The 22702-nt window shown below is 46.2% G+C and overlaps 1 protein-coding gene across 1 annotated transcript; it reads right to left on the minus strand.

The window, feature by feature from the left end:
- Window positions 1–5183: 5183 nt before the first annotated feature.
- USP21 (ubiquitin specific peptidase 21) lies at window positions 5184–22087 on the minus strand. Its single transcript, XM_081967953.1, has 14 exons — window positions 21872–22087; window positions 18502–18595; window positions 16477–17314; window positions 13062–13121; window positions 11257–11380; window positions 9884–9995; window positions 9279–9416; window positions 8791–8855; window positions 8415–8518; window positions 7576–7662; window positions 6828–6906; window positions 6541–6648; window positions 5711–5825; window positions 5184–5401 (listed from the first exon to the last, which is right to left on the minus strand). The coding sequence occupies exons 1-14, from the start codon at window positions 22065–22067 to the stop codon at window positions 5311–5313; spliced, it is 2211 nt and encodes a 736-aa protein (XP_081824079.1). The 5' UTR covers window positions 22068–22087; the 3' UTR covers window positions 5184–5310.
- Window positions 22088–22702: the final 615 nt, after the last annotated feature.

The following is a 22702-nucleotide window of genomic DNA, read 5'->3' on the forward strand; positions in this document are numbered from 1 at the left end:
ATAATAAGTTGTGCATTTTGTTGCTGATAAATTGCTCCAATCGCCTGCCGCAATCGTGGTCCCATATCCATCTTTTCCAAAGTCTTGGTTAGAAAGTTCCAATTCACTCGATCGAAGGCCTTCTCTGCATCCAAGAAAACCAGCACTGCAGAGATCTGCTTATTCTTATCAAGATAGTCAATTAAATCTATAAGTTGCCTTACATTCTCCTTCATATGTCTGCCTTCAATAAATCCTGCTTGATCATGATGAATAATCTCTTGAATAACCGGCATCAATCTGTTGGCTAATACTTTAGCAAATATTTTATAATCTGTGTTCAGAAGAGATATCGGCCTGTAATCCTCTGGTTTCTTAGGGCCCTCTTTATCTTTAGGTATCAATGAGATAAAAGCCGCTTTCCATGAGAGAGGTATTTTACCTCCTTGTTGTATATTACAAAATAGTTGTGTAAGATATTCAATCATTTCCAGTTGTAAAGTTTTATAATACATTGCAGTCAAACCATCAGTCCCTGGAGCCTTAGCTAATTTAAGTTGATTTATAACTAAAGTGATCTCATCAGCGGTTATAAGACGTTCCAAATTTGCCTTTTGAAGCACAGAAATTTTTGCAACCCTTTTTCCTTCCAAAAAATCATCTATTAACTTGTTCTGTATATTATCCTGTACATATAGCTTAGTATAATAGTCCACAAATGATTTTTTAATCAACTCTTGTTGATATACCATCTTCCCTCGAAACTCAATTTTATCAATAATTCTATCATTCATATTCCTTCTCAAAGTATATGCTAACCATCTACCAGGTTTATTAGCGTTGGCAAAGGTGTTATGTTTAGCAAATTGCAAATTGGTTGCTGTTTGTTCTGCTATAAGCATCTGAAATTGATCTTTCAACAGCTTTAGCGCCATCTGGAGCGCCTGGTCATTCGGGTTTATTATAAGCAGCTGTTCTTTACGTTTTATTTCATCTTCCAATTCCATTCTCCTTTTCTGTCTAATTTGTTTGTGTTTAAAGTTCATATGTATCAGGACCCCACGCATATAAGCTTTACTTGCATCCCAAACTATTTCAATGGGAGTGCCCTTATTCATATTAAAACTGAAAAATTCCTTCATGTGTTTTTTAAGTTCATCAACATTTTTTTCATATCTAAATAAATTTTCATTTACTCTCCAAGACCTTCTTGGCCTCATCCCTAATTCAATTTGTAACCACACCGGACTATGATCGCTAAGTGACCTGGCGAAAATCTTGGATTTCTTGGCTTTAGGAAGTAGATCCGGTGTTAACAAAAAGAAATCAATCCTTGAAAAGGATTTATGTCTATCTGAGTAGAAAGAAAAATCCATCTCATTTAGATGTTGTGTCCTCCAAACATCTTTTAATTTCAAATCGTCTTGTAAATCAAAAAAAGCCTTTGGTAATTTGGTAGTGAATTTCGTCTTTGTACTCTTGTCTATCTTTGGAGAAATCACTCCATTCCAGTCTCCCATTATTAGAATACTCTTAAAGTTCCAGTCTAAAATTTTTAAATGGAGCATCTTATAAAAACTTTCTTGGCATTGGTTAGGAGCATATATTCCTAGCACCAAAATGGAACCGAAGTCTGTATCAAATTGAATTGCTATATATCTACCAGCGTCATCTGCCTCTATAACTTTAGTTGAAAATCTTTTATTTATATATATCACCACACCATTTTTCTTTACCAAATCAGAGGCAGCATAAAATGTTCCCAGTTTTGAATTCACTAAGTACTTCTGGTCTTGCAGCCTAATATGAGTCTCTTGAAGGCAAACAACATCATTATTAAATTGCTTCAAATAATAAAATATTTTTTTCCTTTTTTGTGGAGAGTTCATTCCATTCACGTTCCAAGATAATAGCTTAAGCATCTTTAGATCTGGTCTGAAGCGCTGAAAGCATTTGCTGAAGATCTCTCTCCACAAGACCAATCTCCAGCCCTGCTCCTCCCATGGCTCCGGTTTGCTTCTTAGCTTCTTTCTTAGCACATTGTATTTGAGGGTCGACGCGCTTATGAGATTCTAACATTTGTCTAGTCGTGGATCTGGTAATACGTTGTTCGACAGGTTTAAATATCGGTTTTACAGATGGTATTTAGATCCTAAAAAATTATCATGCATGTACCCAAATGTTCAACCAAAATGTTGGAGATGCGGGTGTCTAGATGCTACCTTTTTTCATGTATGGTGGACTTGCAACAAGGTTAAAGCTTTTTGGATAAAAATATGGTGGGTTATGCAGAATGTATTTAAGAAAAGAATACAATTCATTCCACAAATGTTTTTATTGGGTATAGTTAAGGATTTTACCAAAGGGGAAACAAAATTGGCCTTGTATATGGTTACAGCAGCTAGGTTGTTGATTGCGCAACATTGGAAAAAAGATTTTTTGCCAACAATTGATCAATGGATTCAGAAGGTGGCGGGGTTCGCTGAAATGGCAAAAATTTCAGCTTTCTTAAAAGCTCAGAAACAGGAGGATTACACACAGGAATGGGCAAAATGGATTGATTATATACAGAATAAATACCAGACTAGGAGTTATTATCTAGCCTTTAGGTAAGAATGTTTAGACCGATAGATGATCAGAGTAAATAGTATATGGGATGTTTGGAATTATTAGAGTGGTATACAGCGGAAGTCAGGGGGGTGGGTTTGTGCGGGAGGTGGGGGAGGGTTAGGGTGGAGGGTGGGGCAATATATATGTATGAATAAATTAGAAGATGGGACTAATGAAACATTGTTAGGCTAGGAGAAATTTATATTAAGAGTTATAGATGTTAAATTAGCTTAGAAAATGATCAATGTGTCATTATTAATTTAAGACTAATCTCTATAGTTTTTGTTGGGAGGAGAGGGGTTATGAGTAATCTATTTTAAGATGGGGGGTGGGGAGGGGGTAAAGTGTTTGGTATAATATTTGAATGTGAATTTTTGCGGGGGGGTATAGCATTTGTATGAGATTTATATTGTATGGAGGGGGGGGTGAAAAGGGGGAAAATTTGTTTGTACAAAACTCTTTTAATAAAAAAAAAAAAAAAAAAAAAGATAATGTTACTTTTTGGCTCAGGTGAGTTTCCAACACCGGCTCTCTCCATTCACCAAATGCTATTTTTTAAAAAAAATACTTTAGGGTGCTCAAGAGGCCTATAGACTCCCTCTGTCACTGGAGGTTCTACCTCCTGAGTGAGCTCTTTTACTAATTTGGCCCTAGGGAGGCGTTATAAGGCCTAAATTCAAAATAGGGAAATGTAAAAAGTCCCCTCCCCTGCACATATATGTGCTCGTTGTTCCTGACTCTAGGGGGCGTTGCTCATCTCCGTTTCAAAGCCAAAGAGCCGGCGCTGCCCAAAGACGTCTCCGTGGTCACGTGGCTGGCATGACTCAATGCCTAAGGCTCATGGAACACTTTTACCTTCCCACCAAAGGTGATCCCTATTTTTCTACTTGTATTTTTATGTGCTTTTGAACTGCTAGGTTGGCAGAAGCTGGGACAAGGAATGGGAGCTCCCTCCATTACGCGGAGAGAGAGAGACACAGAGACAGATAAACAAACAGACTTTTATCCTAGACAGAGGAAAAACCTGCTCTCCAGTTGCAAAGGAGTTAAAAATAAGTTACAGAGGCAGCGACCTAACGGGATAGAACATGGCAATTCTCAACAGCTGTTGAGACTTGATATGTCTTAATGGAACCTCCACACTGAGACAGTCTATCTTACTTCATCCATTCCAGTGGTGTTTCACATCTGCCCGGAATGACTCCCACTCATCAAGATTTCCATATCAATTAGGAAAGTCTTTTTTCTGTTGTTGTTGTTAGTCGCGAAGTTGTGTCTAACCCATCACGACCCCGTGGACCACGTTCCTCCAGACCTTCCTGTCTTCTACCATCCTCTGAAGCCCATTGAAGCTCACACCGGCTGCTTCGGTGACTCCATCCAGCCACCTCCTTCTCTGCCGTCCCCTTCTTCTTCTTTTGCCCTCCATTCTTCCCAGCATGAGGCTCTTCTCCAGGGAGTCCTTCTTCCTTCTCATCAGGTGGCCAAAGTCTTTGAGTTTCCTCTTCAGGATCCGGCCTTCTAAAGAGCAGCCAGGGTTGATCTCCTCTAGGACTGACCGGTTGGATGGCCTTGCAGTCCAAGGGACTCAATGCAGGAGTCTTCTTCTCCAGCACCAGAGTTCAAAGGCCTCCGTTCTTTGGCACTCAACCATCCCTATGATCCAACCTTCACAGCCCTCCATTGCAACTGGGAAAACCATCGCCTTGACTAGATGCACGTTTGATTGGCAGGGTGATGTCTCTGCTTTTTAGGATGCTGTCTAGGTTTGCCATTGCTTTCCTCCCCAGGAGCAAGCCCCTTATAATTTCTTTAATTTTTCTCTGTACGCGTCAAGATTATTGGATCAGTGAAAACTCAGAAATTCTCAGCCCCCACAAATTCCCCAAGGAACATCCACAACTCAAGACAACTTTTCAAAAAGCCGGTCCTTTCGGGAAACACGCCTCCCTCTTCCCCCCCCCCCCAAACAGAACCAAAGACAAAGCGAGGGGTTTCCTCTTTTTTTTTTTTGTTAAATAAATTTATTCACAAAAAGTTTCAATCTCTTCATTTTCTTTCAAGTCATCTACTGCAAATGTACAACAAACCCTTCATTGTGTAGAAAGTTGTTAAAACCAAGCACGGCGCCCCAGTCTCGGACTGAGGGGTGTGTGTGTCAAAGCACACCTTAAGTTTGGCCCTGAGGGTTAGGGGGAAGAGAGCCAGGAAAGGAAGGAAGGAAGGTGAAAAAGGGGGAAAAATGGATGCGCGGACGAGGAAAAAGGCTGCTTTGCTTCACGGCGTGTGTACCTCTCTCTGAAGTTGCGACCCTCCGATCCTCTTCTTCCCTCCCCATAAAATCATTTTTTTTCTCTCCCCCTTCTAATCTTAAAACTCTGGGGAATTGAGGAGCGAGGAAAACCCCACAGAGGCAAGAAATAAAAATAAAACAAAATGTATTTTGTTTTGTTTTTTTAAAAAAAGCCCAAAGAAACCTGGATTAAAAAGGTAGGAAAAAAAACCAGAAGCGGCGATCCAAGCCTTGGGAGAACCAAACTCCTCACGTGGTAATCGTTTCCTGGGTTTTATTAATTCTCTTTTTCCACCACTGCTTTCCCCCCACCTTCCCTTTCTTCTGAAGGTTTAAAAGAGCCCTCTGTGAGGTTAAGAGGGGGCTTCGTGGTCGAAAAGGGCCGGGAATCAATACTTCTTTTGTCTCCCCGTTTTTTCTTTCCTTTTTTACTGTTTCTTCCAGTGCAAGTCGTCCAGCTCGTAGAAAAGTACGTAACCTTCGCTGGAAGGGACCTGGTTCTCGTTGATGGGGGACACCCTGCGGAAGGAAGGAGGGGGGGCGGAATTGGGAAAAGGGGAACACCGAGAGGAGAGAGTGAGTAGAGGCAGCGCTCGACTTACGACCACAATGGAGCTCCCAAAATTCCTTTGGTTAAGCGAGACATTTGTTTTTCATTTTTTAAAAAAATATTAAACATAAAAATGGGGAGGTTACGTCTAGCACGAGCTGTAATTTGATGTATTTCACTTCTCCGCACATCGTGGAGAACGCCCGCCCAAGTTTCAACTGTTTTATGTGCTACGTTTAAATGCGCGCACACACACACACACACACACACACACTTACCGGGAATCGTTAAACACACGCCAGCCGGATTGATCCTTGCAGAAGGCTGTGTAATGACCGTAATGGACACTTCCAGAGTGGTTGCACAAGGCGTACAGGTTGTATACGGGGGTGCCTTCAAAAGAGAGAAAACGGCACGGGATGTACACCGATACCGGGAAACAGGCTGGATGCCAAGGGTGAGATGGGCTCCGTTTAAAAACACTTTTTAAAATTCTATTCTATTCTATTCTCTATTCTAGTCTTAGTTTCTATTCTAATTTCTATTCTATTCTATTTTCTGTTGTTCTAATCTCCTACTTCCCTGCCCCTTCCCATCCCTTATCCTATTCTATTCTATACTAAGTTTTTATTCTATTCTCCATTCTATTCTAGTTTCTGTTTCTATTCTATTCTATTCTACTCTATTCTGTTCTAATCTGCTATTCTACTCCCCTTCCCATTCCCCTCCCTTATTCTATTCTATTCTATTCTATGTTCTATTCTATTCTAGTTTCTATTCTATTCTACTCTACTCTATTCTGTTCTAATCTCCTATTCTACTCCCATTCCCATTCCCCTCCCTTATTCTATTCTATTCTATTTCATATTCTGTTCTATTCTAGTTTCGTTTCTATTCTATTTACTCTACTCTATTCTGTTCTAATCTCCTATTCTACTCCCCTGCCCCTTCCCATCCCTTATTCTATTCTATTCTATTCCTCAATCCTACTCCCATCCCCATCCCATCCTCTATTCTCTCTCTTTCATTCGTTGTTCCATTCCATTCCCTTCTAAAAAAAAAAAAGATACCCAGAAAGAATCCTCGCCAATTCAAGAGATCAACTTACCGGACTTTTCGCTGGCAAACTCCTTCAGGTTGAGCTGCTGGAGGGGGAAATCCACATAGACAGAGCATTTCTTAATGGAATAGCGGGTGGTGGAAAACCGGTTGAGATCTGGGGAAACAGCAAGTCAAGGAGAGGATAACTCAGGCCTTTTCCCATGTTGATGGCTTTTAGGCAGCCCCTCTCGCTGTTAGGGGACTCCACATCACCGTTCTCCCTCTTTCTCCTGCATTTTCTTCCCTCAAGAAGCCAGGAGGGAGATGGGGAAGCAAATAACGGGGAAAGGATACGTAGCACGAGGATACGGGGGAAACGCTGGATGGTCAGTTTCTTGGTGCTTCGAGTCCTTTGTCTGCATTTGTCACATACCTAGAGAGAGAGAAGGAGAGAGGGAGAGGGAGGGAGGAGAGAGAGAGTGGAGAGGACAGAGGGAGAGGAGGAGAGCCAGAGAAAGAAAGACAAGTTGGAGAGGAGAGGGAGAGAACGAAAAAGAGAAAGAGAAACAGAGAGAATGAGAAAGAGGGAGAAAGAATGAGAAAGAGAATGAGAAAGAGAAAGAGGGAAAAAAAGAAAGAGAGAATGAGAGAAAGAAAAAGAGAGAAAAGAAAGAGAGAGAAAGAATGAGAGAAAGAGGGAGAAAGAGAGAATGAGAAAGAAAAAGGAGAATGAGAGAAAGAAAGAAAAAGAAAGAAAAGAAAAAGAGAGGGAGAAAGAAAGAGAGAAAGAGGGAGAAAGAGAATGAGAGAGGGAAAGAGAGAGAAAGGGGGGGGGAGTAAGTTTGGCTTAGTGTAAATCCTGTAGAAATGGTTACAGGTAGTCCTCGACTTACAAACACAAATGAACCCAAAATTTCTGTTGCTAAGCGAGTTTTGCCCCGTTTTATGACCATGCTTGCTCCATTTTTTCAGTGCCATCGTCACTTTGAACGGTCCCCAAATCAACCGTTGTAAGGCGAGGACTACATAGTTGATTCGTAAATCTCATGGGTTGACATTTTCTGGGGGGCCCCGGGGAGGAGGAGAAGGGGGGGAAATTTACCGGGGCATTTTCCGAATCCAGCTCTTCTTCTTTGGTGAAAAGCTTGAAGCAGTCGAGCAACGAGACCTTCCCGCCAGCGAATCCTTTCTGCATAAACCCAAAGAGAGCATTTGATTAGAAAGACCTTTTCCCCTAACAACTGGATGATGTTACCTAGTTGGGTCATGAAACGTCTGCAAGAAAACCACCAAGCTCAGAGAGCACCAAGGACCCCACAGCTGGAGGGGGGGGAGAGGTTGGGCTAGATGACCTACAAGGTCCCTTCCAGGTCTGTTAATCTGTATCAGTTATCTTCCTCCTCCTCCTCCTCTCTGCAAACCCTGCTTCCTTTTAACACTGATGATGTTACCTAGTTGGGTCATGAAACGTCTCCCAAGAAAACCACCAAGCTCAGAGAGCACCAAGGACCCCACAATTCTCCCCTTTCTCCTTCCCCCTTCTAGCGCTGATGATGTTACCTAGTTGGGTCACGAAATGCCTGCAAGAAAGCCACCAAGCTCAGAGAGAGCCAAAGCCCCCCCCCATATTTCAACCCCAAGCTACAAATATCCTCCTTTATTGGTATCAATTCAAGGAGTTTGGCTTTTTTCTTGCAGGCGTTTCATGACCCAGCTAGGTAACCTCATCCGTGCTCCAGGCAGTCGCTTTCCCATTTATCAAAAATGTTTCAACACGTCATCAAAAACGGGGCAAAGGAACAGGGATGGGTGTGTGTGAGATGACCTCTGCAAGAGCTCCCACCTTCTGCACCCCAAGCACCCTGATCTCTACCAACGATCAAACCTCTGGACTTGAATGGATCAGCCGGCTGCTCTGGGCAATCCCTTGGGGGGTCTCACCTTGGGGATCGGCAGGGAGAGGTCGCAGAAAACCTCGAAGGTGGTGGACCGATAGCCGCAGGCCTGGCACTTGAGGCAGCTCTTCAGCTGGCCAACGAAGAGGTCTGGTGGGAGAGAAGGAGGGAGAGGAAGTTCTGTCACTCCAAGGATCAGCCTGGAAACTTTACGAGAGATCGAGACGTTTGGCTTGGGACAGGCAGTCCTCGCTTAACGACTGCTGGCTTAGTGGCCATTTGAAGCGACGACGGGCTCTCCAGGGCCACTCGCAATCTGGTTCCTGAGTTCTGATGGCCACACACGCACACAAACACACACGCACGCACACAAACGCACACACCAGACACCACCTATGTCATTGGAGGGAGAGTCTGCTCACCTACTATTTTGCTGTCTTCTCTTTCCAAGTAGCGTTTCCACATCTGGTTGGCTTGCTCATCGTCACTGGAAGGAGAGCAGAGAAAGACAATGAGGAAGAGGAAGGAAGGTGAGATGGATGGAAGGAAGGAAGGTGAGATGGAAGGAAGGAAGGAAGGAAGGAAGGAAGGAAGGAAGGAAGGAAGGAAGGAAAAAAGGAAGGAAAAAAGGAAGCAAGGTGAGATGGAAGGAAGGAAGGGGAGGAATGAAAAAAGGAAAGAAGTAAAAAAGGAAGGAAGGAGAAAAGGAAGGAAGGCACAAAGGAAGGAAAAAAGAAAGGAAGGAAAAAAGGAAGGAAGGTGAGATGGAAGGAAGGAAGAGGAGGAATGAAAAAGGAAGGAAGTAAAAAAGGGAAGCAAGACGAGGGCAGTGGCGACGCCAACCAATAAATTTAAAACGTGTCTTCCGTTGAGGGTGCAACTAAATATCCGGCTTCTGGTCCCCGCTCACCTGAACGTTTCGGATTCCTCTAGGACCGAGGGCCACTTGGTGTCGGAGAGGATGCAGGGGCTTTTGCGGCCCTTCCGGTTGATCTCCACGTGGAGTCGGTCCATGAGGAACTTCAAAAACTCCTGAGCGTCTTGCTGGCTGGAAAGAAAAGAGGGAGAGAGTCAAAAGCTGCGCTGTTTCCCCGAGATGTGAGATAACGCAACTCCTGGACAAGAGAGTCCGATTGTAAACCCTGGAAGGAAATGCCATAGCTAGGAAGTAAAGGACCGGGCCTCGGAGCAGTGTTGCAGTCCACCCGTCTTAAAGCAGGCTGGCTGGGGGATTCTGGGAGTTGAAGTCCACCCCTCTTAAAGAATGTTGACTGGGGGATTCTGGGAGTTGAAGCCCACCCCTCTTAAAGCAGGCTGGCTGGGGGATTCTGGGAGTTGGAGTTCCCCTTCTTTACATGGCTAAGGCTGGGAAACACTGTACCACAGGTTTGTAAGATGACAACTTTTGCCAGTAGTAGAAATAGGGAGTAGAAATACAGCAGGTTTAGGTTTAGGTTTAGGTTTTATTAAATTTATAGACCGCCCCCTCTCCCCGCAGGAGAGCATATGCCTCACCTGTATCCTGTAAAAGATGGGACGTATTTCTGAAAGACGGACTTGAAGCGGCTGGGGTTGGCGGCCTCGGTGGTATCGGGGTGCCACAACGTGGCGATGACATCTGCAAAGGCTGGAAAGAGGGGGACACACCCACCGGTCAGTTTCACACCTGCCTTCTCATTCCAGCGTGGACTCTTCTATTTTTATACCTAATTCACTAGGTCCAAAGGTTAATAGACTAAGTCTGCCCTTCCTGCTGAGGATTAATTCCTATAAAACGCATTGAACTGAGAAGGACTTAATTTTAATTGGTGACACAACTTTCTCTCTCTTTCTTTCTCTCTCTCGCTCTAATTCTCTTTCTCTCTCTCTTTCTTACTCCTTTTCTCTCACTTTCTTTCTCTCATTCTTTCTTTCTCTCTTTCTCTTTCTTTCTTTCTTACTCCTTTTCTCTCACTTTCTTTCTCTCATTCTTTCTTTCTCTCTTTCTCCCTCTTTCTTTCTCTCGCTCTCATTCTCCCTCTTTCTTCCTTTCTCTCTCATTCTCTCTCCCTCTTTCTTTCCCTCTGGGGGATGGGTCTTAAATTTGCCAGCCGAGGCTAAAAACAGCCCACAAGGGACCGAGGGACGGGATTGCCCTGGCATTAAGGCTTCTAATTATACCCCTTTAAGACCGGCGTGCTTATATAATCGTGGCCTGCAAGACTTGGGATTAAGCCTCTCTGGAGACCGATATAGCTCTCTGCTCTGAAATCTGGTTAGGTAATTCTCCTGTATTCATGAGCAGGTCTTCTGACCGAGGCTTCCCAAGAGCCTGAAGCAAACTGCTTGTCTTGGCAAAAAACCCTTTTGTTAATTTAATTCTGCTCCTTCACCTCCAGCAAAGTCTTTCCAGGGAGGATTTACGGTCACAGACCTTATCTGGCTTGGAGAGCTGCCAGACCGAGATCTGCAAAACTTGGCCAGGAGCCTCGGAGAGTCATGAACCAATGAAGCGAACTAATGGACTCCTGCAAACTCCACTCCCCTGTCGCTCCTCTTTTATTTCCTCTGGGAGGGGCCATTCATCATCCACCTGTGGCCTTCCTCCCAAGTCGACCCCTGTTCTTTAGCTCTTCCCTTCATCTGGCAGCTCTGCGCATGCGCACACTGGGAACAGGCTCCAGCTGTTCTTCTGCCCCACTGATGTCTGACTCTGAAGGCAGCTGATAACTGTCAGACGGCCCTGGTTCCCTCTCTGCCTCCGACACAGAGCCTTCCTCAGACTCCAGGACTGGCCCAGGTTCCTCCCCAACACTCCTCGCTGTCCGAATCGGCTGCCAGCTCCACAGGCCGCTGGTGGGCCACAACAGGAGGGGGGGAGAGACCTGGCGCCCTGCCCTTTCTCTTACCTTCTGTCAATTCCTGCTGGGTCCGGAGCGTGCAAGGTTGTTCCTGCCGAAATTCCCGACGGAGGCAGTAGTCTCGTAAGGGCTTGGTGCTGCTCAGGCATTGTAACACCGCGTTCATGAAGCACTGGGAGGAGGGAGAAAAAAGGCGAGGGGAGGCCCCTTAAGTTGCAGTTCGGTTGGTACATAAAATGATAATTTTTTTATGTTGGGACAATGGAGGAAAAAAATACAACGAACGTTCTCTTCGGTTTCACCCTTTTCCAGCCTTCGCGTCTCTCCGGCAACTTGGAAAGGAGGAAGGACCCAAGGCCTGAGTGCCAAAGGCACCGTCAACCCTCAAGCTGACCTGCTTGAAGCCGTTGTGTTTTTTTTACTGCTTAAGGGTTGCCACACTGGAGCTGAGCGATAGGGAGAAGGGGGGGGGGGGATTGAGATAGAGGGGAACATATAGCCAAGGGGTGTCAAACTCAAGGCCCGGGTGCCGAATCCAGCCCGAGGGGTGCTTAGATGTGGCCCACAAGCCCACCCTGGAAACAGCGAAGGACTGGCCCTTCTGGGCTTCTGCCAGTGGAAAAGGAGCTCCTGGGCTCCGTTTTGGGCCATCACAGCCTCCTGCAACCCTCTGCTAGCGAAAATGGAGCTCGGAAGACCCGAGCTCAGCATCAACATCAGCATCAACATCAATATCATCATCATCATCATTATCATTATTATTATTATTTCCTCCTGATTCCAGCTGACCATCGGAAAACAGCCCAAAAATGCCCAAAAAACAAACTGTTTTTAGGGCATTTTCAGAGCATGTTTTGAGTGTGTTTTCTTTCTTTCTTTCTTTCTTTCCTTCCTTTCTATTGATCTATCTATCTATATATCATTATCTATTTATTTATCTATCTATCATTATCTATCTATCATTATCCAGCTATCATTATCTATTTATATATCTTTCATTATCTATCTCATTATCTATCAATATCATTATCTATCTATATTTATCATTATCTATATTATCTATCTATCATTATATATCATTATCTATCTATCACTATCTATCTATCATTATCTATCATTATCTATCATTATCTATCTATCATCTATCTATCTATCTATCATCTATCTATCTATCTATCTATCTATCTATCTATCATCTATCTATCTATCTATCTATCTATCTATCTATCATCTATCTATCATCTATCTATCTATCATCTATCTATCTATCTATCTATCATCTATCTATCTATCTATCTATCTATCTATCTATCTATCTATCTATCATCTATCATCTATCTATCTTAAAAATGGCCAAAGTTGTAAGGAGAACTACCTTGTTCATTTATACAGTGCTTGGCTCTTCAAATTATTGTTGCTTGTATCCTTACGATTTATACTGATATTGTTTCCTGATTATTTGTACCCTATGACTATCATTAAGTGTATTTTATTATTTTTGATTAATATTTTTTTTAATGTACACTGAGAACATCTGCACCGAAGAGAAATTCCTTGTGGGTCCAATCACACTTGGCCAATAAAGAATTCTATTCTATTTAATTTACTGGTGGTCGGTTTTTTTTTTAGCCTCGGTATAGTTTTTGTCTTTTAAAGATTGTAAGCCGCCCAGGGGTAACGTGCATGGCCAACAAATTTTACAAATAAATAAAATAAAATATATTTACCCAACTTTCAACTTCATCCCTTTGAGGATGTCCCAGGGAAGCAAAATCCCCAGATATTTAAGAAATCGTTGAGTGGCAAAAGGAGGGAGGGAGGGAGGGAGATACGCCTGACAATTTCTCGCTTACCGTGTTGCCAAGGTTCCGTAGACCTATGTGCCCGGAGCCTAGCAGGAGTGTGTGATGTGTCTAAAGGAAACAAAAACAAAGAGGAAACGGATAGATGACAGCTTCGTTGGGACAGCACACTGTTGCCACACACACACACCCAATTGTTCCTTGCTGAAGCTGCCTCAAACAAAACAGGATAACAGGATATCAAGAGTTGGCGGGGACCTTAGAGGTCTTCTAGACCAATCCCTTGCTCAAGCAGGAAACCCTATCCCGTCTCAGACAAATGGTACTGCAATCTCTTCTTCAAAACCACCAGTGATGAGGGAGGGAAGAAGGTTGGAAGGGGCTTTTGAGATCTTCTAGTCCAACCCTCTGCCCAAGCATTATACCATTTCATACAATGAGGAAGGAAGGGAGGAAATCAGAATAACAGAATTGAAAGGGGCCTTTGAGGTCTCCTAGTCCAACCCCCTGCTTAAGCAGGAAACCCTACACCATTTCAGACAATGGAGAAAGAAGGAAACAAGGAAGGGAAACAGAATAACAGACTTGGAAGGGGCCTTTGAGGGCCTCTAGACCAACCCCCTTCTCAAGTAGGGGACCCTACATTATTATGTACAAATGGTTGCCCAATCTTTTCTTTAAAAACCTCCGGCAATGAAGCACTGATGACGTTACCTAGTTGGGTCATGAGATGTCTGCAAGCAGACAACCAAGCTCAGAAAGCACCAAGGACCCCCCCAGTCCTTTTCTTCCCCCTCCTCTCCTCAAACCCCTCTCTCTTTTAGCACTGATGATGTTCCCTACCTGGGTCATGAGACGTCTGCGAGAAAACCACCATGCTCAGAGAGCACCAAGCACCCCGTTATTTCAACCCTGACCTTCAAATCTTCCTTTTCTATGGATATTCCTAGTGTTACCTTGCTGGTCATCAGCAGAAGCCCCATCATTGCCGTATGGACGACCGACTCGGAGATGTCTGTCCCTCGCCCATTAAGCTTGCACTTGGCGCATAAGGTGCGGTGCAATTTCTGAGGCAGTTCCACCAAAGTGGCGCCCTGGACCTCTGGCATAGCTCCGGTTGGACCCCCTGAAGCCGGACGAGGGTGCTATGCCTCGCCCCGCTCAGCGGTGAGTGAAAAAGGGCCGCTGAGCCCTCCCACCTGCCTCTATAAGCCATCAGCTCATGAGCCAATCCCCTTTCTTCCAGCTATTCTTGGCAATTCTGGAGACTCGCCGCGATGGGATTAATTAGCAGAGCAGGCTACTTTAGGGACCCGGGGCGGGTCGAGGGAACGATGGAGACAAAGAGAGAAAGTACGATAAAAACAAATCAAAAAAACCCAGCACCAACCGCAGGAAGGCTATGGCGACAAGGGTCACATAAGGGGTCTAAAATTAATCTGGAAGAAGCGGGAATCAAAGGAAGGTTTGATTGCCCCCAAGGGAGACGGTTGCACAGACGGTCCTCGACTTACAACCGTTGTGAATGAGGAAGGCCCTGAAAAAAGGGACTCAGGCTTACAACCATCAACACCACACTGAGCAACGGCAGTTGCAGGTGGTCGTAAGTTGAGGACCACCTGTAGAGCTGCAGAAGAAATCTCTTCTCCCCCCCCCCCCCTGTGGGGAATTAATTAACACCTTACAGCGGACTCACAAATGAGTTGTTGGGAGGAGTCGCTTGGGGAGTGAAGGTTTTCAGCGGGGATTGTTGGCTACACAACACAGTAAAAATAGAGACACCCTCTCTAATCCGGGGGGGGGGGGGTAAACAAACAACAGATGCACAACAAATTAACAGGAGACACTTGAGCATGACGGGGCATGTACCGTATTTTTCCGAGTATAAGATGCACCTTTTTACACACACACACACACACACACTCAAAAGGGGGTGAAAATCTGGGTGCGTCTTATACACCGAATGCAGCATTTTGGGCCTCCCGAAACCCCACCCCGCGCATCCCGTTTCCCGCGTCCCGTTTGGGAGGCGTGCAAAAACGAGCGAAAAATGGGCCCGTTTTTCACAAGGCCCCCCAGGAGCACTCTGCACGCCCTATCCAAACTCTCTGCACCCCCCGTTTTTGCAAAAGAACAGACCCCTTTTTCCCCTACCAAACCCCCCTACGCGTCGCGTTTTTGCCCTCCGTGGCACTTTGCAGGCCTCTCAAACTCTCTGCATGGCCCTTTTTCACACAAAAATGGGGAAAGTTTGCCGAGGAGGGCAAAAACTTTTTTTTTTTAAATACACCTCTTCAAAAATCTTGGTGCGACTTATACTCCGGTGCATCTTATAATCCGAAAAATATGGTATTTAAAAGGAAGATTTTTTGGGGGGTGGGGGGAGACATTTGAGATACTTCGTGTGTGCTGTGCCACGCGTGTTACTATGGAAGCAACACACTTTTCTCTTAGGTTAATGAGCAGTGGCTACCTTTGGGTGCCTTCCCCAAATCAGCCTTGCGCTTCAAATTGAAAAAATCAGATGCATCCGGGGAAAAAATTAAAAGGGAAATCAGAATTTGGATCGTCCGGTCGTGCAAACTAAGGTGGGGGAGTCTTCTGAGTAGGACAGGTAGGGTGGAAAGAGAGGCATAAGTCAAAAAGGAAAGAGAGAGTGTGAAGATTAGAAACTGCTCCCCGTTTGCAGATCATGGTAAATCCGGCAGGAGAGAAAGACAGACGCAAAGCGAAAGAATGGAATCGAGGAAGGGAAATAGTTGTAGCTCAGGGTTGAAAGGAAAGGTACTAAATGCTCTCTGTCATCCAATTTTTCTTGCAGATATTTCATGACCCAAGTAGGTAACGTCACCAGGGCTAGAAGGGAGTGGGGTTCGTAGGGGGGGAGGAAGAGGAGGAGGACAGCTATGGGGTCCTTTGTGCTCTCTGACCTTGGTGGTTTTCTTGCAGACATTTCACAACCCAACTAGGTAACGTCATCAGTGCCACAACAGTACACTTCAAGAACTGCAACAACGACAAGCCTGCAAGGAAGGAGCCGTTTGTCCTACCTCTGCAGAACTTGGCCAGGAGTCTCGGAGAGTCACGGACCAATGAAACGAACGAATGGTCTCCTGCAAACTCCACTCCCCTGTCGCTCCTCTTTTATTTCCTCTGGGAGGGTCCATTCATCATCCACCTGTGGCCTTCCTCCCAAGTCAACCCCTGTTCTTTAGCTGCTCCCTTTGTGTCTGGCAACTCTGCGCATGCACACACTGGGAACAGGCTCCAGCTGTTCTTCTGCCTCACTGATGTCTGATTCTGAAGGCAGCTGATAACTGTCAGACAGCCCTGGCCCCCTCTCTGCCTCCGACACAGAGCCCTCCTCAGAGCCTTCCCCAGACTCCAGGACTGGCCCAGGTTCCTCCCCAACCCTCCTCACTGTCCGACTCTGCTGCCAGATCCGCTGGCAGGCCACAACACTTACGGTTGTTGCTTTGTCTTCTAGTCTGCTCAGAACCGGCGTCCTGTTTGAAGGCGGGCTCGTCGTCATCAGGATATCCTGGGGACGCCCGTACTCCATGGCCTGCGGGTCTATGTTGCAAGTCCTCAGATAGCCTTCCGTGCGAACGGAGAGGAGCGGAGCGGCAGGGCGGCCGTCGAGGACGGACGTCACGTTGACCCTGCGGAGGGACGAGCTCCTCTTCAGAGCCAGGGCGCCCAGGCCCAGCTTGTGACTGCAAGATGGGTTGCGGTCTTGGAGGGCCAGCCGGTTCAGCGCCATGCTCAGCTGCTCTTCGCCGCGGCTGCCGGGGTGGCTCAAGTCCCCGATGCTGATGGACTTGGAGCGCAGCAGGTTGCTTTGCCGGCACTCGGAGTCCGGCCCGCCCAGGAGAACTCCGGGAGGCATGGTGAACGAGCTGCTGCCGGAGACAGTGCAGGCTTGCGGGCAGCTGGGCACCCGGAGGGCGTGGTCTGCTTTGAGGGGTCCCCGGCGGGACGACGATGTGCCGCGGGGTACCTCGCCCCGCTTGGAGGCCCTGCCGCGCTCCAGCTCCATTTTCTTGCTCCGTTCCTCCACGTTGCCCGGCCTGGGGGGCAGAGGGCGGAGTTTGGAGGCGGCGGTGGTGGTGTTGAGGGTGGAGAACCCATTGGAGAGGGTGGAAGAGGAGCAGCAGGCCCGGTGCTCTTGGCTGGGGGCCCGGCACCCGTTCAGCAGCTTGTGGGATGCTTTCGGCTGGGAGGTGATGACGGCTTGTTCTCGAGCCCGGCTCATGCGATGTTCCGACGCTTGGGGCATGGTGGAGAGGAGGAGGTGAAGAGCCCTGGAAGGGAAAGGAGAGAGGGAAGAGCGAAGGGTGAGGCCGCCATTCGAAAGGTCCCCCTATCGGGGTTCCAAGGCCCCATAGAAAGCAGAACTCCCAAGCAGGTAAGATCCCTCAAAGAAGAGTTTTATTTATGGGCGATATTGTATTGCAGAGCTGTCAAATTTGATTTTATTGAGGGCCACGTCAGGGTTGTGTTTGACCTTGGAGGGCCGGGGGGGGGGGGGAGCTCAATGTCACTCGAGTCAGGGGCACCTGTGGTGGCTCAGGCATGGCTGGGGGATCCATTGTCTTCCTTCCTTCCTTTCCCTTCCCATTGGAATGTCCTTGATTCCCACAGGAAACTATTTGGCTTGTCTTTTTATGTACACTGAGAGCATCTGCACCAAAGACAAATTCCATGTGTGTCCAATCACTTGGCCAATAAAGAATTCTATTCTATTCTATTCTCTATTCTCTATTCTATTCAGTTCTATTCTATATTCTATATTCTATTCTATATTCTCTATTCTATTCTATATTCTATAGTTTATTCTCTATTCTATTGTTCTGTTCTATGTTCTATTCTATTCTATATTCTATTCTATATTCTATTTTATATTCTATATTCTATTCTATATTCTTTATTCTCCATTCTATTCTATTCTATGGTCTATTCTATTCTATATTCTATATTCTATTCTATATTCTATAATATATTCTCCACTCTATTCTCTATTCTATTCTATATTCTATATTTTATTCTCTATTCTCTTGTTCTGTTCTATTCTACTCTATTCTATTCTCTATTCTATTTATATTCTATATTCTATTCTATTCCCTATTCTATTCTATATTCTCTATTCTATTCTATATTCTCTATTCTATTCTATTCTATTCTATTCTATTCTATTCTATTCTATATTCTATATTTTATTTTCTATTCTCTATTCCATTTTCTATTCCACTCCATTCTACTCTATTCTGGCTACAAGGCCCCCATCTGACTCTTCTACCCCTCTCTATCCCTTCATCGCAACCCTGAAGTCTCCAAAATGCCCCCGGCCGGGTTCGGTTCGAAGTTGACGCCGCAAAGCAAAAGATTCCCCCCGATTTGAATGTCCGAAAGCTATCTTTGAGGACAGACAGCTCGGCTGGGAAAAGAAAAACTCAAACAGTGTGAAATGTCCTTCCACCACAATACACACCTCTCGCAAGCGGAGTGTCTCTCAACTCTGCTGGCCCCTCGTTCACACCTCACAGAGGTGGCTGACTGCACTGGGGTTCCCCTTGGCTGTGGCCCTGCAAAAGAGAACAGGAAGCGGGGCTCACGCGGGGCGGCTTTCGGTTCCCGGACAACACCGATAGGCGCCGAGATTTGGAGAAACGCCGCCGCAGAGAGAGATGATTACCCAAAAAAATAGAGACACGAGATTTAAGCCTCGGGGACGTTAGGAAGCAGCCTCAGCTCCACCCTAGCATGCAGGGCGTTAAGAAAGAGAAGAGGAAAGCAGAGTCAGGTTTGGCAAATTTTGTTACTAGAGGCCATGTCAACAAAGTAAGATTCCACACAAACTTGTTCCTGACCTTGTTTGCTGGCTGACAAATACACTCTTCCACCCCGTCTCCCAAGGGGGGAAAAATAAGTTATAGCTTAAAGGTAGCTTCTCCTGAGTTCTAGCTACTATAATAACAGCGAAGGCTTCTCACAAACACACTTCCACCAAGAATTGACAGGGCAAGCCACTGGTATATAAACAGAGAGAGAGCAACCCCACTCCCTTCTAGCACTGAGGATGTTACCTAGCTGGGTGAAGAAACGTCTGCAAGGAAACCACCAAGCTCAGAGAGCACCAAGGACCCCACAATCCTCCTCCTCCTCCTCCTCCTTTTTCTTCTTCTCCTCCTCCTCCTCCCCACAATCCCCATTCCCTTGTACCACTGATGACGTTTCCTAGTTGGGTCATGAAACGTCTGCAAGAAAACCACGTTTTTCCCCCGTTGTCAGTATAGGGAAAACCGCACGTCTAAATTAACTGAAGTAAAAACAAAAATTCCAGAATTATTTCAAAATCTGCTCACCGCATTTTTAAAATCAGGTGAAACAAATGAGCGAGAATGACATATTATAAAAATGAGAAATTCAAAATTTCCCAACTCTAGGGGACGGTGCTCATCTCCGTTTCAAAGCCGAAGAGCCAGCGCTGTCTGAAGACGTCCATGGTCATGTGGTCGGCACGACTCAACGCTGAAGGCCCACAGAATGCTGTTCCCTTCCCACCAAAGGTGGTTCCTATTTTTCTACTTGCATTTTTTACATGCTTTTGAACTGCTAGATTGGCAGAAGCTGGGACAAGGAACGGGAACTCATTCAGTTACGCGGCGCTAGGGATTCGAACCGCCGAACTGCCGGCCTTTCTGATTGACAAGATCAGCGTCTTAGCCACTGAGCCACTATTCAAAATTTGGGTTATGTCAAATACATATTTAGTCCACGAGTAGAGCTGTAGAAGTGGACAGCAACACGTTCTTCAAAGAACGTAGGCAGTTTTCTCCAGAAATAAAGGCTATTTTTAGCTTTGGTTCCAATAAACTGTCATTAGATCTATCCTTATCAGATGGCTCTACTCATCCTTAAAAAGAGAGTTAAATTACAATAGCAACCATAGAGGCACGCCGGATAGGAAACCCCACAATCTGGGATCAATATGGCGATGAACTATTGACAATTAGCAGACCTTCTTGCCTGAAAAAGACACCAGGCAGAGCAAGGAAGGAAAAGGAGAATAAAGAAGAGGAATCCATTTCCCATCTAAATCCAACTCGCTAAGGAATCACAATCTGAATCAAAGCGATCAGATCTAACAAAAAACTCCCTAAATGAACAATGGAGCAGTCCGGTAAACAGTTCCAATTACTAACAGTCTTATTAGCAAGCAGCTAATTATCAAGAGGTGAGGAACATCACAGTAAGATGGCCAGCATATAAATTAGATAGGTGGGTGGGTGGAGGGATGGATAGGTGGATAGATAGACAGACAGACAAACAAATAGAGTAGCAGAGAGATCTTTTAAAAAAAACCTTTCAACTTTACATGCTCTTGCTGAAGTTCGGTAAGTATTAGGCACTACTGTAGTCAACATAGCAATATAAATTGTAGTTCTTGGCAACGGTATAGGGTTTCCTACCTAGGCAGGGGGTTGGACTAGAAGACCTCCAAGGTCCCTTCCAGCTCTGCCATTGTATTGGATTGGATTGTATCTAAAAAGGGTGAAATCCTTAGGAAGGGAAGGAGGGCAGAGTACGCTGTTCCCTTCCCACCAAAGGTAGCTCCTACATTTCTACTTGCATTTTGTTACCTGCTTTCGAACAGCTAGGTTGGCAGAAGCTGGGACAAGGAACGGGAGCTCCCTCCGTTATGCGGCGCTCGGGATCCGAACCACCAACTTTTTCCTGATCAACAAGCTCAGCGACTTAGCCGCTGAGACCCCACGTCCCCCTCAATAATATTGAGTGCAATTTTTTTAAAAAGGCAAATAATTTTTCAATTTTCTTGCCGACCACCAGTGGTTGGTGCCCACTGGTATAAACCATCCTTTTGGGGGATGGGAAGAGGGGGGAACTCCAAAGTCAGGTTTATACTTATATCTGTTATCTTAGACGTTTGACAAAATAAATAAAGTAAATAAGTGGGTTTCATTTATAGGCCCCCCCCTTTTTTTCACCCACCCTTCTCCAAACTTGCGCCCCTGGGGCTCTTTGGTGATGGGGACCACCCCTCCCATCTCTCTGGCCCAGAGACAGGCCCGAGCCCTGCAGCAACGATGGGCTTTGTAGTCCTCCAAAATTTCCTCCCTATAAACTGCTATAAACCATCCTTTTGCGGGGGAAAACCCCACAATCATACTTATATCTGTTCTCTTGTACATGCTCGACAGAATAAATCAAGTAAATAAGTGGATTTCTTTGAGGCTTCCCACGTAGCCCCCACCCACCCCCGCAGGGGTTTTGAGCTCCCCCTTCTCCAACCTGGCGCTCCCGGGGTCTTTTGCGGTGGGAACCACCTCTCCCATCTCTCCGGCCCAGAGACGGGCAGCAACGATGGGATTTGGAGTCCTCCGCTTCTGACAGGCTGGGGAGGGTCTCGGGGGTCCCCTAGACTCAGGGGCAGACGGCGGGGACCCCTCCCCATCTTCTGAGCCGGTGCAAAGGGTGACCCCCCCCACAGGAATAGGGACGCCCACCCCCCTCTCAAGGACCCCTCCCCTGCGGCCGAGACTCACCCGCCTCGCCCCCCCCACCGCCTGCAGGTTACATAATAATGCCCCTCCTCGCTCTCCACCCCGTGTGACACCTATATAATGTATAGACGCCCTCCTCCCCCCTCCCCGCCCCCCACAGGCCTATCCGCATCCCCCCAGCGAAGGGGCACCTCGGTTATAACGGCGCTTTCGGGACCCCCCCCCGGTCGGTGGGCCGCTCGCCCCGGCTCCCTCAGCGGCCCCGACGCCCCCCCCCCTCCGCGCCCCAAAATAGGACGCCGCCGCCGCGAAGGCCGCCAAGAGCGCGGGCCTCACCGCCGCCGCGACGCCATGGCAACGGCTCCTGCCGCTCCGGCCGCCATCTTTGTTCCTCCTCGCCCTCCCGCGCCGCGTCGCGCGTTGCCTGGAGCGCGGCCGGCTTCGGCGAGGAATTCTGCGCAGGCGCCCACTTGCCACGGCCGGCCCTCCGACGCGCCGCCGCGGAGGGAGGCGGCGTTCCTGCGCGGCGCATGCGTGGCTCGCCGCGTTCTCCGCTCGCCTCTCTGGTACGTCATCCAGGAGACGCTTCTTGTTTTTGCGGCGGGCCTTGCAGCGCCTGCGCACGGTTCCCGTTGCCATGGCAACGGGGAGCCGCTTTCCGCGGATTTAAAGAGGCCGCGGCCTGTTTTTAAAAAGTTGCTGCCAGATTGCAATTGAGAAATAAAGGCATTATATATATATATATGCCTTTATTTCTCAATTACAAGTTGGCAGCAACTTTTTAAAGACATATGTGTGTGTGTATGTATATATATATATGTGTCTGTGTGTGTGTGTTGTATTTGTGCTGATAAATAAATAAAGGGAGACTAGTATAGATCTATTTCAATCTATTTAGCTCTCATCAGCTAGCCATACCCTTACTGGGATTTGAACCTGGCTCCCTCCCATATTTGGGCATACCAGGGGTTGTAACACAAATACATACATATATACATACATATATACATACATACATACATATATAAATTAATTGTATAGCCATTTGTCTGAAACGATATAGGGTTTCCGGGGTTGGACTAGTAGACCTCCAAGGTCCCTTCAGACTCTGCTATTGTATTATTGTATATATATACAGTATACACACGGTATATATATCTTGTGTTT

The sequence above is a fragment of the Natrix helvetica genome, assembly GCF_964273705.1.
Source record: "Natrix helvetica genome assembly, chromosome: 16".
Taxonomy (NCBI): Eukaryota; Metazoa; Chordata; class Lepidosauria; order Squamata; family Natricidae; genus Natrix; species Natrix helvetica.